The sequence below is a fragment of the Acinonyx jubatus genome, chromosome B2 (genome assembly GCF_027475565.1).
Source record: "Acinonyx jubatus isolate Ajub_Pintada_27869175 chromosome B2, VMU_Ajub_asm_v1.0, whole genome shotgun sequence".
Taxonomy (NCBI): Eukaryota; Metazoa; Chordata; class Mammalia; order Carnivora; family Felidae; genus Acinonyx; species Acinonyx jubatus.
This window is the reverse complement of record NC_069385.1, coordinates 109,255,241-109,273,888: the sequence shown is the minus strand read 5'-3', so window position 1 is coordinate 109,273,888 and position 18,648 is coordinate 109,255,241. Positions and strand designations below refer to the sequence as shown.

Sequence of the window (18,648 nt, the reverse complement as noted above, 5' to 3'; positions counted from 1 at the left end):
ATTCCCTGAACAAGTTGTGGAACTATCATTTCTGGGAAAAATTAGTCGTATGATTTGTAGATAGCGTATGCTAACTGTGAATTGTTCATGGCTGTCAACATACAAAACTATCAACATACACCACATATATGTTCTAGATGTAGGGAAAACAAAAACCTTAGTTTCAGTAAGCAAGAGTAGGGGCAGTAAGCCACGTGGCCCGCCTACTTAGAGACTTCAGAAAGTAGTAGGAGCTCTCCCTCTGTTCTAAGCTTCTATCGTGACCCAACTGGTTCCCAGAGCCAAAGGTTCTAGTTTTTTGTTGACTGGCTTTTCTTTTAACGCTTTAGGATTTTGTTGGTCTAATGTATCTTTGAAGTCATTCCAGGGCCAAGTTTAATCATTAAACCTTTTATTAGCTGCTGACCTGGAGAATGGCTAAGATCAACACCTCTTGAATCCCAAGTTCATTTGCCCAACTCACAAGAATTAGCTGAACCGGGAGATAAACACTGACGTTTTCCTACGTTACTAACGAAATTGTTCTCAGTGGGTCAGACCCCGTTAGTGTGTCCTCAGTAGCATTTTAAAAATGAAGGCACATCTATGCATCGCAGAGAGTAAAAAGTATGAGATCTGTTTCAATCATCTGTAAGGGCCGAAACCGGATTTTTAAAATGAGGATCTTGGTCCAGAAATACTCGGATACAAGACAACTCCAATGACTCTCCCAGGAGGCTTAAGTTCAGCTGAGACAGGTCGGGGGCGAATGCATAAAAGATAAATAACCGTGGCCAGCATCCAAGGTCCGAATTTATGCAGAACAGAGTCACGCTCTCCAGGTCTAAAAGGCAAAGGACTACGAGCCTCAGGAACCCACTACGTGCCGTCAGGAAGGCGCAGTCGTTGACTCCGCCGAGCCGGGCCCCTCCAGGCGTTCTTTTACCGGGACCCGAAGTCGACGGGATCTGGGTTCCCGGGGCTACGGCGGCGGCGCGGGGGCCTCAGCCGACCCCGAGGCCTCCCAGGGCTTGGGCCTCCGCGGGAGCCGGGGCGCCGTGGGTTCGCCGTGGGTCGCCGTGATGCAGCGCCTCTCCAGGCCCGGGAGCTCCCGGCCCTCCTGGACCAGCTGCAGGAGCTGCGCCAGGGTCACCGAGGCGGGGGCCGACTCCGCGGGCGGCGGGCCCGGGTCAGGGCAGACCCGACCGCTGTGCTGCTCCATGCCGGGGGGCAAGCCTGACATGCGTGCGGGCAAGCACTTCCGGGTGAGGTGGGTGCAACCACCGTCGGAGGAAATGTAGAGGAGCTCGCAGACCATACCAAGCCGGCCCAGAAAGGGGGGAGCACTTGAGAATTGCGACCTGCTCCGCGCAGAAACGCTTCGCGCGCGCGCGCGCACACACACACACACACACACACACACACCCTTAGCCCACACCAGAGCCTGCAACGTGCAATGCTTTAGAAGGAACTTGAAGGCTTGCACAGAGTGGGCCGTGCATGTAGACACGCTGATGCGGACAAAAAGACCCAATTTGGCACACATGCATAGGAAGGTGCACATACCTGTTTCCTTTTTTTCTTTTTCTTTTTCTTAAGTAATCTCTTGGGGCTCGAGATCAAATGTCACATGGTCCTCCGACTGAGCCCGCCGGACCCTGGAGTTCAAACTTATTTTCATACATGCGCAGAAATGCGCACCTACACCTGTAGAGACCTGTGGCAAGGGGGATCTTCTCCACACCGGACTCCGCAGCTCCAGACAGAAAATAGCTGTGGACAGATTTCCAGTGACCTCAGGAGAACTGGGAACAAGTGACAGCACTAGAAAGTCTTGACACTCTCTCCCCATTTCCTACCATCAAGACTCTATTCCTGGTGTTCCCAGAGGGGATGAGAGAAGATGAAGGCAGGTCAGGTGTGCTACAGTCCCTCTAGCTGCTCAGAAAGTTAGTACAAACAATTCTCAGGTTTGTAAGTTTATCGAAAGCTAGCCTGATCTGGCAAACATTGTCTTCATCATATAATCAAAGTCTAACTACTAATAGAACAAGCTGGCGCCATGTATCTCCTGATGTGATGCACTGAGACGGACACTATGGGTGTAGGAATAATGCATCTCTTCTGTAGTATTCCTGCCCAAAAGGTTCACTCTGAATCTAATCTTGAAGAAATGAGCAAAGCAAAGTGAGAGACATTCTGCAAATGACTGCCTGGATGCTTTATAAATGGCAACATCATAAATGTCTCTGTGATGCCCACAAAGATGGTTATTAATATTCTAACTAGGTGGGTGGCTATGCTGACTCTCTTCTGTGGCCCCTCCAGGTCCTCTCTCCACCCTTGTCCACCCAGCTTCCATCACACTGACATCTACAGACATTGCAATAGGCTTTGGGGTTTGGCGAATGCGGGGGTGGGGGGGTGGGAGTGAGCAGGAGAAGAAAGAAGGAGAAGGAGAAGGAGGCCAGGGTATTTATTCCTCAGTTTCTCTCCCTCCAGGATTCCCACTGGCTGTAGGGTCCTGGTTTCTGGTTTTAGGGCCCTGCCATTGCTCTCATCACCTCTTCAGGCCTGTTACCAGTTCCAGGCACTGCATTATCACTTGGGATTTCCCTTCACCCTTCCACCCTCTATAAATAGTCCCTTTATTAAATTCTCCTCAAATTATCCAATACATGTGTGTCCTCTGTTTCCTGTCCACACTCACCAATAAAGGAACTGGCTCCAGGAACAGCCTCAGATAGAATACTGAGATTGGACTGATCATAAATTCAGAGCACAGGGGAAGCCTCTTTGCAGCGGGGGAAGAACACCCAGATGATTCACTGCATGCACAGGTGTCACCATTACTCAAATTATCCTTGGGCAGGGGTGGGGGGTGGCAGGGGTGAAGTGGATAATACTGCATTGTTGAGGGAGGGAGATGGCAGAACAAATAGCTGTGGCTCTTCTTCACTATGGTGTGGCCTCGTGTGGCTTCTCGTGGCCACAGGGAGAAAACTGGAAATTATCAATGTCTGACAGGAAATGCGAGTGTGGAATCAGGACACCTTGATGGCACCTTGGAGGGGTCCCTCATCCCCTATAGGCAAAATGAGCCCACATGGCTGAGGATGGGCACCGGGATGTCATTGTAGGGGTTGCCAAGTTGTGGTGCTAATTAAGTGCTCAGCCCTCTAGGGCAGCATAAGAATATGCTAACATAAGGGCACCGAGGGACTCTGAGATGAAATGGGGACATTTGGGCAGACACTGGCTTCCATCTCCCCAGACATCAGCTTCAGGACTCTCCCCACCTCCAGTCTTCCCTGGCCCTTGTCAAATCAGATCCCAGAACAGCCTGGGCAGAGAAGCACAAGGCCCACGCTGAGAGGAGGACGCCCAGACAGAAGGAATTACAGATCTTGCTAAACTGTCTTGGCAGGAGCCACAGCAATATGTGTGGGAATGGGTTCTAAGGGAAATAAACCCAGGAGGGTGGAATGTCAGGTTCAATTTGCCCAAACTCAAGTCCATGGATGCTCATCCAGGATTTGGGATTTAATGTGTTGGCTCAAGCACCTGGGAGAGGCATAAATAGTCTATGAGGTTGGTTAATTAAAGCCTGGATTTAATGGTAGCCTATAGTTAGTAAACTTGAAATGCCAGAATTTCCCTGGCATAATGTAAAGGAAAGAATCCAAAATCTCAGAGAGGTGGGCATGCCAGATTGGATTTATTATGTGCAACCTGCTTAGCCACCCCTCAAGACATATTTTAAGGGGGTCTGGAAAACACCTCTTTGCCAAAGCATTAAGAAATTCATTGGTGAGGGGTGCCTGGCTGGCTCAGTCAGTAGAGCATGCAACTCTTGATGTCGGAGTCAAGAATTTGAGCACCGTGTTGGGCACAGAGTTTACTCGGAAGGAAGGAAGGAAGGAAGGAAGGAAGGAAGGAAGGAAAGGAAAGGAAGAGGGAGATAAATGCATTGGTGAGAGTCACCCACATCCTTGACTTGCTCTAATGGCTGTCCTCTGTAGGCTGGAGATGCTAGTGGGGGGTGCTGGATGAATCAGTAGAACTGGATTCCGTGATCTCAGTGGAAACAATGGTATCCTGGTAGCGTAAAGGCCAGGTGGCAATGTTTAACAGCCAAAGGAAAGGTAGCCATAATACCCCACATTAAGACATGGGAAAGAATGGTCTTCCCATTGGACATAATGACAGTCCTGTGGACCCTCTTTCCCCAGGCACTTTAGGCCTTGTTCAGTGGACTCATGGTGGCAGGGATGGAAGCTATGCTTTCATTCAGTAATAGTCTTCCCTTCTCTGAGGCTAATCTGGCTGTGACCAGTGCTGAATGCCCATCCTACTTACAGCCGCATGCTGAGTCCCTGACTGGGTACCATTCTCACCTGTTTATAGGCTGATTTGACTGGGCCCTCCTAGCATGGAAGGACTCCATGTGCTTTATCCTCATGAGAACAGACACATATTCCAGGTATGAATTCACCTCCTCTGCCTACAGTCTTCTGTCAGCACCACTATTCTGTCAGCATCAGGTATTCTGATGGACAGAATACCTTACCCATCACCATGGCATTCCACATAAAATCGCCTCCAACCAGGGCTCACATTTCATTGCCAAGGAAATGTATAAATGAGCTCACTCCCAAGGAATTCACTGATCTTACCGTGTGCCCCATGACCTCAAAGCAGCAGGCAAGAGAGAATGGTGGATTGGCCTGCTGAAGGCTCATTTGGAGCATAGCTGAGAAACCACACTTTGCAAGGTGCAGGGGCTATCCTACCCGATGCAGTGTTTCCTTAAACCATAACCATACATGGTCATATATAACCAAGAGGTAGGGGTAGTCAGAGCCTCCTCACCATTACACCTAAAGTCTATAACCTACCAGAAGAATTTTTGCTTCCCATTCCAATAATGGAATGGACTCAGAGGGCGTGGTGATCCTAGAACCCCAGAGAGAAACACTTCCCACCATACGACAATCATAGAACTGATGACTTGAAAGCTGAGATGGCCCTGGCCATTTTGGTTTCTCCTGCTACTGATCCAATAGGCAGAGAAAGGCGCCTCTGTAATGTCTCAGTTGGTGAAGCCCAATTACTAGAGACAATTAGGTTGCTACTGCATAATAGAGATGGGGCTAGATCTGGAGCCCAGGGGAGTCACTGAGGTGTCTCTTAATAATCCTCCCGGGGCGCCTGGGTGGCTTAGTTGGTTGAGCGCCTGACTTCGGCTCAGGTCATGATCTCACGGTCTGTGAGTTCGAGCCCTGCATCGGGCTTTGTGCTGACAGCTCAGAGCCTGGAGCCTGCTTCGGATTCTGTGTCTCCCTCTCCCTCTGCCCCTAACGCACTTGCATTCTGTCTCTGTCTCTCTCAAAAATAAATAAACATTAAAAAAAATTTTTTTTAAATCCTCCCAACCAGTGGTCCCGAAAACTTCAGCAACCCAACAAAGTCAAGACCACCAAGGACTCAGACCCTATAGGAGTAAAGGTTTGAGTCACCCACCAGGTAAGGAACCTGGTGCTGGCAAAAAGGATAAGAAGAATGTGTCATTGGAGTGAAAGCAGGCAGGTGTGATTTCAACTTAGGCCTTGTACCCCCCAATTTCCCCTGCTAACTTATGTAAAGAACACTGGAGGTAGCTAACATCTTCAAAATACCCATCTGTGTTCCTGCTAGGACCCTGGGATATAAAGTACATATTTTAGTTAGAATTGTCTGGGCAGCGAGCAGCAGAAAAACCAAAATAACAATAGTTTACACATGATAAACGTTTCTAAGCTCTTTCTCCTATAAATTAAACTTGGTGTCAAGCAAGCCAAAGCTGGTGTGGTGGCTCCACGAACGTCAGATCGTGCTACGTGTGCATCTTTTAATCCTCTTTAAATTAACACCATAGGGGTGCCTGGGTGGCTCAGTCTGTTAAGCGGCCAACTTCAGCTCAGGGTCATGATCTCGAGGTCCGTGAGTTCGAGCCCCGCATCTGGCTCTGTGCTGACAGCTCGAGGCCTGGAGCCTGCTTCAGATTCTGTCTCCCTCTCTCTCTGGCCCTTCCTCTCTCTCTCTCAAAAATAAATAAACATTAAAAAAATTTTTTTAATTAACATAATAACTGAAACATTTCCCCGTGTCATTACAACCTCTTCGGAAAGAATCAAGACTTAGCTCAAGTATCTTCTAAATCATTCTTCCTAAGGCTCACATCAGCTCCAGAAAGGATGATCTCCCTCTCCCGGGACCCCACACACACACACGCACACACCAGTCGTGACATCTGTTACACTCCAAGTCCCTTGTCTGTTTATGAGCCTGTCTCCTTCCTTGACTGGTGGGAGTAGCTCTTTTTGTCTCATCCCCAGCCCCAATTCCTGGCATCAAACAGACACCAAGAAGTGGTTTGCAATACGAGGATATTCTGAGGCCTGCATAGTATTTCATCCTAGAGAGCCACTCTGGTTTATTTAGCTCCTTCCTTGTTATTGAACTTTCAGGTGATTTTTATTTTGTATTATACCTATCACTGTAGGACTTTTTATTTGATCAATGAAATACGTGCCCCTGTCAGTATTAACTGGAAGACACTTCTACTTGCTACTTCAGCACACACACATCCTGATCTGGCCCTCTGACTGCAGCCTTCTAATTGGATATGTCAGATTTACAATCGGTAACCGCTTGGTGAATAGTGGCGGTCTTTGTCTAATAAGCACTGCTGCTTTTCCTTCATTTTCTTTTTCATAGCCTATGTGGCTCATCTCAGTTTAGAAGAGCCCTTGGTTTTCTATGTGTATATATGAAAAAAAGGGGAGAGAGGGAGAGATCATCTGCTGTGCCAGGCACTCAGATGGGTACTCCTATCGGACAACCTTGGATGAAGAGCCCTGGAGAGACTCCTGTGAACACATCCCTAGAGTGAAATCCCAGTTCCACCACTTGCTGCTAGGGGATCCTCGGAACTTCGTTTTTCAGAGTCGCAGTTTCCCCAGCTGGAAACAGGGATGAGAACACCTGATGGGGTGATTGTGGGGATTTAAGGAGAGGTCTGTGAATAGGACCTGGCTCTTAGTAGGCAGGTCAGCAAATGGCCAAGTTTAATCCCAAGTGAGGAGCTCAGAGAAGGATTTCTCTCAGAGGAGCTCTGAGATCCAACCCCAGCATGTCAGGACATCCTCACAGCCCTGGGCAAGGGCGTCTTTAGGACCCGCAAGACTGTGCCCGCAGAGGGAGATTCTTGGCGCTTCTGGAAGGAGGATACCTACCTATGTGACAGCGGGCAAGGAAAGCTTGCAGTGCTTTGGGGATGAGACCTGTAGCCCGGAGCTGGGAGTGGGCCGGTGGGAGGGTAGCTGAGCAGTAGGAGATGGTTCCAGCCGGCAAGGTAGGCGGCTGGCACAAGGGGTCTTCTGCCTCCCCGTTCCTGGGAAGGTCTTAAAACCCTAAAGAGGCCAGAGGGCTCCTTCCCCATCTATAATGTGGTAACGGAGCCCGGGCCAGCACCTCCCCAGGCTGGAAGGCAGGAGAGTCGTTAGGGACACCTGCCTCCTCCCCGCCCTCGCCCCCTCCCCCTCCCAGCGGGAGCCCGCGCAGACCGTGGGCACCTGGGCAAGGGCTGCGCCTGGGAACAATTGGCGCCCCTGGCCTCCAGGCCTCCCTGAGGGAAGGGGGCGGGACGTCGGAGCGTGCAATAGACAGGACTATTAAAGCAACCATCCCGACGGAAATGGGGTGAGGCTGGAACCAGAATAAAGAATCCTGAGAACCAAGAAGAAATAAACCCTCCAACATAAAAGATATTAACATAGAGAATGTCTCGCAAGTAATAGGGATAATCCATATTCTAGGATAGTAATCGATATCCTCGCAAGTAATCGATATCCTGGGATAACCGATTAGCGCTGGGGGGGGGGGGGGGATGAAATTTAGATGCATGTCTTCTATCATACACCGAAATTAATTCCTGATAGAGTTAAATGGTGATGGGGGATTGGGGATTAAACTACACACGCACAAAAAGACAGTAGAAGGGAGAATGTATCCGTTCTGTAGAAGGGCGAGGACTTTCTAGGCTTAAAAGGGATGAGGAAGGCGCCTGGGTGGCTGAGTGGGTTGGGTTGAGCGGGGAACCCTTGATTTGTGTTCAGGTCATGATCTCATGGTTTGTGGGATACAGCCCCATGTCCACATCGCAATGATAGCGGGGAGCCTTCTTGGGATTCTCTCTCTCTCTCTGTTCCTCCCCTGCTAGTGCTCTCACTCTCTCTCTCAAAATACGTAAATAAACATAAAAAAAAAAAAAAAACAACAACAACCGTGAGATAAATCCCATTAGGAAAGACAGATGTGTTGGGGGCGTCTGGATGGCTCAGCCAGTTAAGCCTCTGACTTCCGCTCAGGTCATTATCTCACAGTTCATGAGATCCAGCCTCGAGTTGGGTTCCTGTGTGGACCTTGCTTGGATTCTCTCCCTCTGGCACTCTGCCCCTCCCCCATCTCTCTGCCCCTTCTACCCCGTCTCTCTTGAGCGTGCATGCTCTCCCTCAAAAATAAATAAAAAATAAAACTTAAAAAAAAAAAGCTGCTGCATAATATTCACTAATACAGGTACACCAAACATTAATTCATTTGGCCCTTCCCCTAGCGTTGAACAATTAGACTGTTTCCAATTTCTCTTGCTTTTTACATGTACTACTACTTCAAAGAAAATTTTTGTGCATAAATCTTTGTCTTATAATGACTGACTCCTTCTTATTATTTCATTAGGGTATATACCTAGATGTGAAGTTTCAGGGTCAAAATGACAGCTATAGCTAAAATTTAGTGGAGTCACTGAAAATGGCATTTATGAAGAGGGTTTTTTGTTTTGTTTTGTTTTGTTTTTTAAGATTTCATTTTAAATAATCTCTGCACCCAACCTGGGCTTGAATTTACAGTCTGGAGATCAAGGAGATGAAGAGTCACTGCTCTACTGACTGGGCCAGTCAGGTGCCCCAAAAGAGTTTCTTCTTCTTTTTTAATGTTTATTTATTGTTGAGAGAGAGACAGAACACAAGTTGGGGAGGGGCAGAGAGAGACAGAGACAGAATCTGAAGCAGGTTCCAGGCTCTGAGCTGTCAGCACAGAGACTGACATGGGACCAGAACCCATGAACCCTGAGGTCATGATCTGAGCAGAAGTTGGATGCTTAACAGACTGAGCCACCCAGGTGCCCCTAAAGAGCTTATTCTTAAAACAGATTCGATGAGTGGTGCCTGGGTGGCTCAGTCGGTTGGACAGCCGACTATGGCTCAGGTCATGATCTCACGGTCTGTGAGTTTGAGCCCTGCGTCGGGCTGTGTGCTGACAGCTTGGACCCTGAGGCCTGCTTGGGGTTCTGGGTCTTCCTCTCTCTCTGTACCTCCCCCACTTGCACTCTCTCTCTCTCTCTCAAACATTAAAAAAAAAATTTTTTTTTAAGGTAGTCGATGTAACAGGCAGGGAATATTCATGAAATCTCTGAAATTTCCCCTCAATATCACTGTGAATCTGAGACTGTTCTAAAAACTAAATTCTATTTTTAAACGTGGCGGGGGCGGGATGTTGTAACAACACTGAAATAAGTGTATTGGGCTTTTTGGCTACAGTGAGGTCAGCCATCAGGAAACCGTCCAAGCCCCGGCTCTGCCACCTGCCAGCTGTGTGACCTTGAGCAGGTCACTCAACCTCTCTGAGCCTCAGCTGCCTCACCTGTGAAATGGAACTTAGAGCGGTTGGCTGGACACAATGAAGTGTTGAATGCAAGGCCTTGAATACTGCCTGGTGCTCTGTATCCTGTAGATGGCAGGGCTAGTGAGTGGGAAAAGACTTTGCAGACCATGAGGTGCTCTTCAGATGGGAGGGAGTAGGCTGTGGGAGAGGCACCTTGAGTTCCCTGGCGCCTGAGAGGGGATTGGGTTTGGGGGCCAGGGTGGCGGTAGGAGGGGCCCTCACTGGGGAAACGGCTCCGTGGTGGAGCAGCTGAGGTGCAGCTGGGCCTGTGGCCTGGGAGGCAGTCTTGCGGGCACCTCCTCCCGCAGCCCACAGTCTGCAGCTGAGTCCTGCCTCTTCTCAGGTGGGCCATGGCCAGGACTTGGCTGCTGCTTCTCCTGGCCTTCGGGTGTCCAGCTCTGCCCATAGGTGAGCCCCCTCCCTGCATCCCTCTCTGGGCCCCATTCATTTGCCCAAGCCCACTCCCTAGCTCCTGACCTCCTTGGGTGTGGGTGGGATGTGGGGAGGCAGGACAGACCTATGTGGGGTCCCTGGGAAGGGTCTCACCATAAGCCCACCACTCCCTTCCCCACAGTATTCACCTTCCAGGTACCTCTCTCTGGGGCTCCAACTCCTATTCCCTGGAGTCCACAGTGTTGGTAGTAGGGCAGTCACTTCTTGGAGGTAGATAATAAGAACAAGCTGGATGGGCATCCAGGGAGGGTGGGGATGGGGTAGCCAGGGCTGGGACATGGGTGGCATTGTGAGATCCTCTCCTGTCCTTCCTGTCCTGGACTCCTGCCCTCAACAGTACCCTGTTCCAAAAGGACTCAGAATGCCTCAGGTTCATCCCTGCTCCCCCTTCTTCGTGAGTTCTCAGGAGAGGTCCCAAGGCCCCAGTGACTTCCCAAGGGTATTACCCTCAGTTCCTCAAAGATCAAGAATGGAGCCAAAGGACTTGTGTTTAGAGGAGAGAATTCTGGGGCGCCTGGGAGGCTCATTTGGTTAAGTGTCCAACTCTTGATTTTGGCTCAGATCATGATCTCACGTTTCATGCATTGGAGACCTGAGTCAGGCTCCATGTTGACAGTGCAGAGCCTGCTTGGGATTCTCTCTCTCCCACTCTCTCTGCCCCTCCTCTCTAAACAAACAAACAAACAAACAAACAAACTTAGGGGATAGAATCCCATATAGAAGTATGTGCATGTTTACATGTTATGTGGTGGGGAAAGGCCTTGATCTCTGAGTCAGGGCATCTTCTTTTTAAAAATTTTTAAAAAGTTTTATTTATTTATTTTGAGAGAGAGCATGCGCTAGCAGGCAGGGGAGGGGCAGAGAGAGGAAGACAGAGACAATCCCAAACAGGCTCCACAACATCAGCAAGGAGCCTGATGCTGGGCTCGATCTCAGGAACCGTGAGATTATGACCTGAGCTGAAATCAAGGGTCAGACACCTACCCAACCAAGCCACCCAGGCGCCCCTGCATCTTCTTGATCTAAAGCTGGCTTCTAGTATTTTCATAAGCTGTCTCTTACTAGGGAGATTAACCATATCCATATGAAGCAGGGAGAGCCCATGGCAAAAGGTCTGGGAAGGAAGCAGCCAGGCTGAGGAGGAGCAATCCCAGGCAGCTTCATGGAGGAGGCACATGCTAAACTCAACCTGGGGAGTGTCTCTATCTGTACAACTGGACAGGCTCAGGAGCTCACTTTTGGCTTTCTCTGTTCCTTTTGTTTGCCATGCCTTATTAATATTAGTATTGATAAAATAATACTAATGCTTTTCTGCCAAGGTGTTTGACATTCATGAACTTTATTCTTCACAACAATTTTGCTGGGCCGGTGTTTTTAAGTTTATTATATTGGTGCAGCATTCAAGACTCAGTAAATTAAGTGGACCAGCCAAGAGTCAAACCAACTCTGTCTGAGGCCATGTCCCAGGCTTGATCCACTGTGCCATGTAGCAAAATCTTAGTCACCCTTCCAAGTGGGGCGGGTCTATGGGAGCAGGAGTCAAAGAGACCTGAGTTCCAATCCTGAGTAGGCTACTTACCTTCCACATGCTTCCAGATCAGTTCTTTGACCTTTAAGAAACCTTCCCTGAGCAACCCCCACTCTGACCTCCCCACAAGATTCTCTGGTGTCTTTTCCTGTGCCCTGGGGAATTTCTTTAGCTTGGCTGCATTTAACTCATGGGGTAAATTTGTGGGTTTTAACGTTTGAGGTTTTATTTATATGAAAAGATATCCAACTATTCAAGAATAACATTTTGGTCGTTATATATATTGTCACCTTCACTGAAAAATATAAGATTGTAGAAAATCAAGACTATCCCAGAAAATATAGGACAGATGTTTGCAGTACCCATGTGACTTTTTTTTTTTTGAGAGAAAAAAAAAACTTGCATGAGCAAGTGGGGGAGGGGCAGAGGGGAAGATTGAGAGAGAGAGAGAGAGAGAGAGAGAGAGAGAGAGAGAGAGAGAGAGGGAGAGAATCTTAAGCAGACTCCATAGTCTGTGTGGAGTCCGACTCGGGGCTCAATCCTATGACCTTGGGATCATGACCTGAGCCAAAATCAAGAGTTGGATGCTTAAACCAACTGAGCCACCCAGGCACCCCTATTTTTGATTTTTTAACTATGAAATAATACAGACACTTGAAATAGGTGAATTGTATAATACATAAATTATGTCTGACCAAGCTCTTTAAAAAATATTATAGGGGCACCTGGCTGGCTGGGTTGGTAGAGCATGCAACTCTTGGTCTCAGGGTTGTGAGTTTGAGTCCCACCCCACGTTGTATGTAGAGATTACTTAAAAATAAAATCTTTCTAAAAAATACAACAGACTGGAGCACCAGGGTGGCTCAGTCAGTTAAGTGTCCAACTTCAGCTTAAGGTCATGATCTCATGGTTTGTGAGTTCGAGCCCCGCATCGGGCTCTGTGCTGACAGCTCAGAGCCTGGAGCCTGCTTAGGATTCTGTGTCTCCCTCTCTCTCCACCCTTCCCCTGCTCATGCTGCCTGTCTGTCTGTCTCTCTCTCTCAAAAATAAATAAACATTAAAAAAATATATTTTTCTATTTTTTTATTTTATTCTTTTTTTCGTTTATTTATTTTTGGGACAGAGAGAAACAGAGCATGAACGGGGGAGGGGCAGAGAGAGAAGGAGACACAGAATTGGAAGCAGGCTCCAGGCTCTGAGCCATCAGCCCAGAGCCTGACGCGGGGCTCGAACCCACGGACCGCGAGATCGTGACCTGACTGAAGTCGGACGCTTAACCGACTGCGCCACCCAGGCGCCCCTAAAAAATATTTTTAATACTACAGACCTACAGAAAAGAACAGAGAATAGGGCAACAAACACCTCTGCATATTCCACTGAGATTAACAAATAGTTAAAATTTTGCCATATTTGAATCAGATAAAAGAAACAAAAAGTTACAGATACATTCGGAGCCCTCTTTGATCTCATTCCAGATCTTATTTCCTTCCCTTCCTCCCCAGCGGTAACCACTCTCCTGAGGCTGGCACAACAAGGTATTATAAGATTGTGTTTATGCACCTGCTATCTTTCCCATAGGAAAGGTTCCTTGAGGGCAGGGACAATGTCTTCACCAGTGTTTTATCCCCAGTTCCTGGCACAGAGTATGCCAGATATTGGGTGAGGGAAGGATGGATACATGGATGCACGGATGCATGGACAGATCTACAGATGGATGGTAGAAGAGGTATAGGAAAGACGGATGATGGGGAAAACATGGATGAATCGATGGGTAGATGCAAGAAGAGAGGGATGGATGAGTGAGTGGAAAGATAGATGGATGGTGGAAGCAAACCCAGATGGAAGGACAGAAGTCTATTATGAGGTGCTGGCCTGGGAGGGCACAGACAGATCAAGCCTCCCACAGGTGCATGCTCTCTTACAGGTGTGGGCGGCACACCCTTCCCCTCTCTGGCCCCACCAATCACGCTGCTGGTGGATGGGAAGCAGCAGACGCTGGTGGTCTGCCTGGTCCTCAATGTTGCACCCCCTGGCCTTGACAGCCCCATCTGGTTCTCAGCTGGCAATGGCAGCTCGCTGGACGCCTTCACCTACGGCCCTTCCCCAGAGGCTGACGGCACCTGGACTAGCTTGGCCCAGCTCTCCCTGCCCTCTGAGGAGCTGGCAGCCTGGGAAAACTTGGTTTGCCACACTGGGCCCGGGGCCGGCGACCACAGCCAGAGCACACGGCCCCTCCAGCTGTCAGGTAGGGACGGCGTCTGGGCCCCTGTGGATGCTCCCTGCCCCTCCCCTACACACCCTGGAAACAGGATATGGTGGGAGACAGGGCAGGCTCTGGGCCATGGGGACATGGAGGGTGTCCACATGCCAACCATCTGAATGAGGTGACGATGGGTAGGATCAGAGCAGGGTGACCTCAGGGCCCTGAGTCCTGGATTTTCAACTCCTTCAAATATCCAGGCTTCAAATATCTCCTTCAAATCCAGGCTCTGATACATGACTTCCAAGAGGTAATACCTCCTCCCTCCTATTACCTAGGGTTAATATCTGTATCACCCTATATATGACACCCTACCTATAAGGACCAAGCAATAATTAAATAACAAAATGTTTTCATCTACTTATTGTTTACCCTGCAACAGGCACTGTTACAAACACTTTACATTCATAAACTAGGCCATATTATTTTCCCAATCTTACAGGCACAGAGAAGCTAAGTGACATGTCCAAAGCCAGCTATTATTTTTACTAGGTGACTTACTTCCTCATTTTGGATTATGGCAGTTTTGTCACCTTCCAAACGGGAATGTGGACTAAAGGTCCCGCCTTTCAAAGAAGGGTGCTAAGAAAACCCATTTCTTGTCTGAAAGTGCTGAGGCACCTCAGCCTCCCCTGGGCACAGAACAGTCGACCGTGGGGAGTGAGAGAGATCTGGGCCCCTGAGAGGAGTCGTAGCAAATGGGCCCCAGGTTCCTACTGCTGGTTCATTTGTCCAACATGCCGTGAATGGCTGCCCTGTGCCAGGCTGGGAGCATAGTGCTTGGGTGGAGGGCAGAGCCCATCCCCAAAGACTCATTCTCTTCTCCTTGACTGGCAGGAGAGACTTCCTCAGCCAGAACCTGCCTCTGGGAGCCTCTCAGGGGTGAGTACTGGGGATCTTGGGCTCTGTTAGGGTCTGGCCTGATGGTTCCACTCTGCCGGGGCGGGGGGTTGGTGGTGTTCCCTGAAGAGGCTGCCTTGCTGGGTTGGGGCACTGGCAAGCCTGGGCTTGAGTCTACCTGTGGGTAAATGGGAGTGGGCCCTCTGATCCCAGAGTACTCCCTGGACACCAGTTGGAAGGTGTAGGTGAGAGTTAACGGGAGGCTCCTTAAAGCTCTCCTTGGGCAGCCCAGATGGATGGTGTCAGCGTCAGAGCCTTGGGAGACTGGGTGATAGACAGTCCCACCACCCAACAGGCAGAGAGAGTCATGAGTCAGGTTCTACTTCCTCACCACATAGAGCATTTGGAGCTGGTTATTTGCCTCTGCATCAGATGCTAATTTCTGCCTGGCCTACATCCCCCTGGTTTGGGGGGAATAAGATAAAATGAAGGCTGGGAAGGTGTGCGTTATTATTACCAGTTAGAGCTCAGGTCAGACACCAGGGAGGACTTGCCCTGGCTTTGGGGAACGGCGGGGAGGAGGAACGGCAAGGGCAGAGGACAAGGCCCCTCTTCCCCAGAGAACGCCCTCCTGCGGGTGGGGCTGACGCTGGCCTCCAGGTCCCTAACTGCTTTTCTCTCTCCCGCAGGGACGCGGGGCCAGGCGCTGCGGCTGGGGGCGCTGCGACTGCTGCTTTTCAAGCTGCTGCTGTTTGACGTGCTCCTGACCTGCAGCCGCCTCCGTGCCCTGCCCTCCACGCTGGGGGACTCCCGGCTCCCCGCGCCCCCCAGGGCCCCCCTGGAGCCCCGCCGTCTCCCGCAGCCGAGCCTTCAGCTCCAGCCACCTGGATTCGCCGCAGTGCTGGGGGGACGGCAGGCCCGGGGCTCACCCTGTCGCTGCAGCCCCGCCTTCTCGGCTGGGAGTCCAGGAGCCCGGTGTGGGAGGAGGGGACGCTCCCTACCCACCGAGCCTGGGCCTGGTGCTTGTGAGTCACCCTGAATTCCTGCCTCAAGCCTTGCAATCTTTGTGTGTGACCTGCCTCCTATTGCAGATGGAAATTTCCGGCGCTGGGGTTTGTCTCCCGCCTCGGATTGAGGGCCTTCTGAGGGAGAAGGCTGTATCTCTCCCATCAGACCGGGAGCCGCTTGAGGGTGGGGATCCACAGGTACAGGGACCCTTGAGGTGCAGAGAACTGAGAACAATTAAAGGGGAACTTAAATGACACAAACAAATGAAACATATTTTAATTCACGTCTGCCCTGGGAGGAGGGGATTTGGCAGAGTTTTAAGAAGCAGAAATCTGGGAGGGCTCCCTTGAGGAAGAGGGCTTCCTGAGGGTGAGACTCTGGGAACTGTAGAGTGATGCCAGGGTTTGGGGGAGATGCTGTCCTACCTCTGTCTCCTCCGCAGGCAGGCATGGGGTGAGGCTCCCTCTCTGTCTCCCCATCCTGACCCAGCCTTTGCAAGAGGTCAGGACGAGGAGCCCAGGAAGCCAGGAAGATGGGGTGCTGGGCCTGATGTGAAGTTTTGTACAGACTTGACAGAAATGAACAGGGCCAGGATCCCAGGGTAACAGGATCATATACAATGCCAAGAGCATGGATATTAATTACAAACTTACACCTTATTAATCAGTTAAGGGTCATTATTCATTTAACAAATATTCATTGAGCATCAACCCTGAGCCAGGCACTAAAGAGTCTTTTTGTTTCCTAAAGAGCGTTCTTACACTGATAGTATATGAGGCCCCCACAGTAGAGTGTCTGGCCTCTGTTTCTCCAGCACTGGCAGGAAATCCAGTCTTTCCAGGGGTTCCTCTCCAGTAATCATCCGCAGGAATCTCTGGGTGCTTTCATGTGAATCCAGGTGTCCCCTAGGCAGCACAGGACAGTCTGCTGGACAAGTGGTGCTACCTTTGTCTTTCTTCCCCCAAGGTGGTATTAGCAAATGCTCTAACATCACCCCCCACCACCACACACACTCATGGTGTCAGTGACATTTCCATCTTTCCTGAGCCTCTGTGCCCTCTCAGCTACTGTTCCATGAAAACCCTCACTATCTGCTGCACAGCTCATCTCTCACCAGCCTGTAAGGAGATACTCCCGCCTCTTTTTGGATTCTTCAAGGAGGGGTATCCCACAACTTCTGGGGACAAATCCGTCCACCATCCCTACATGGCTTGCTCCTTCCCCAACACACAGACTGAGAAGAAGTCTAAGCTAGGCTGGGTTGGGGCAAGGGCATGTCTGGCCATAACCTCAGACTTTCTCCGGCCACTGTCCGTTTCCAGCCCTGAGCTCCTGCCAAACTGATTTGTGCCTCAGTAAATGTCCTTCAGACGTCCTTTTGTTCATTTTGGAATCAGAGCTTCCCTTAGCTTCAACGCCCCTCCTCATTGAGTTCCAATCCCCCAATCCTGCCCTGCCCCGGGCTCAGTTGCCTACTGTGGCTGGCTTAACATTATTTCCCAGGAGGGTTCCTAGGCCTAGGTAAATCACTGGACTTGGCCAGGCTCTGAATCTCCCCAAGTCTTAAGAAGCCTACAGAAGATGCAGCATTGCAGAAGGGTGTCGTGATCCTGTGTGCTATAGAATTATACATACCACAGCCCCTTCGTATCTAAAGTGCCTTGTCACTTGCACAACTGTTTTGAGCAAGAAGCTAAAATCAGGAAATAACAAGTCAAAAGGCTGAGCATCAGTCCTAAGACTTCATAAAATAATATAAATATCCAATATCTAGGAAGGAAACATAGGGCACTGGGGAACAGAGCCTTGCAGACAAAAGTGTAATTTGCAGACAACTTCCCAGAAAAGCAGCCTTGGTATGTGTGTGTGTCCACAGGACACTGAGCTCAGGGGCAGTCTGAAGCAGCCCCAAAGACCCAGAAAGTCCTCCTCTTGATGAGGAGATGGGAACCCACTGAGCATCTCCTTATGTGGGGTACCCTGTCGTTGCTGGGGAGGCAGAAGGGAAATACAATTGTTCATTAGCCAAGTCCCTGCTTTGTAGGAGCTCAGAATCCAAGAAATAATAGGGTAGAAAAGAGAACTAAGGTTACATACTAATAAAAAAAAAAGTGTGAATTTTTTACAATCTGTTAATAAGCTTTAATTCCACAAACCTATTTGAGGTTGCCAGCTACAGGCAAGTCTTTAACAGCAGCTAGGATCATCCTTTGTCATCATAAAGATAGAAACTGAGGCTCAGGGTGCCTGGCTGGCTCAGTCCATGGAGCACCCAACTCTTGAATTTGCGATTGTGAGTTCGAGCCCCACACTGGGTGTAGGGATTACTTTAAAAATTAAAAAAAGGAAGAAAGAAAAGGAGGGAGAGAGGGAAGGCAGGAAGGAAGGGGAAAAAAGAGAAAAAAGAAAGAAAAAAGGGAGAGAGGGAAGGAAGGAAAAAAAGCAAGAGGCAAGAGAAAGAAAGGAAGGGAGGGAGGGAGGGAAAGAAAGAAAGAAAGAAAAGAGAAAGAAAGAAAGAAAAGAAAGGAAGGAAGGAAGGAAGGAAGGAAGGAAGGAAGGAAGGAAGGAAGGAAGGAAGGAAGGAAGGTTTGGAGAGGAGGTAATTTGTTCTAGCTCTCGGGGGACAAAGCTGGGATTACTGGGCATTAAAAAAGCTGCTTGAAGGCTGGGGACTGAGTCGCCATGGTCTCACCTACACAGCCTACCACTGATTAGCAATTACAACAATAACAACAACTACAATAATAATAAAATTTTAAAACAGGTGCTCACTTAAGTGTTTGCTGCATTACAACCCCAGGAGGGAAGTGACGCGTAA

General features: G+C 49.5%; 2 protein-coding genes across 2 annotated transcripts; one reads left to right on the top strand and one right to left on the bottom strand.

Moving 5' to 3' along the window:
- Positions 1–374: 374 nt before the first annotated feature.
- Positions 375–1,312, bottom strand: CB2H6orf226 (chromosome B2 C6orf226 homolog). The gene has a single exon (XM_027057732.2). It carries the CDS (start codon positions 1,295–1,297, stop codon positions 962–964), a length of 336 nt encoding a protein of 111 aa, XP_026913533.2. The 5' UTR covers positions 1,298–1,312; the 3' UTR covers positions 375–961.
- Positions 1,313–10,091: 8,779 nt separating this feature from the next.
- On the top strand, positions 10,092–18,280 carry PTCRA (pre T cell antigen receptor alpha). Its single transcript, XM_027057731.2, is given in 6 exon segments — positions 10,092–10,149; positions 13,198–13,257; positions 13,647–13,967; positions 14,820–14,864; positions 15,512–15,685; positions 15,688–18,280. Coding segments are annotated over 6 exon segments (822 nt in total). The 3' UTR covers positions 15,852–18,280.
- Positions 18,281–18,648: the final 368 nt, after the last annotated feature.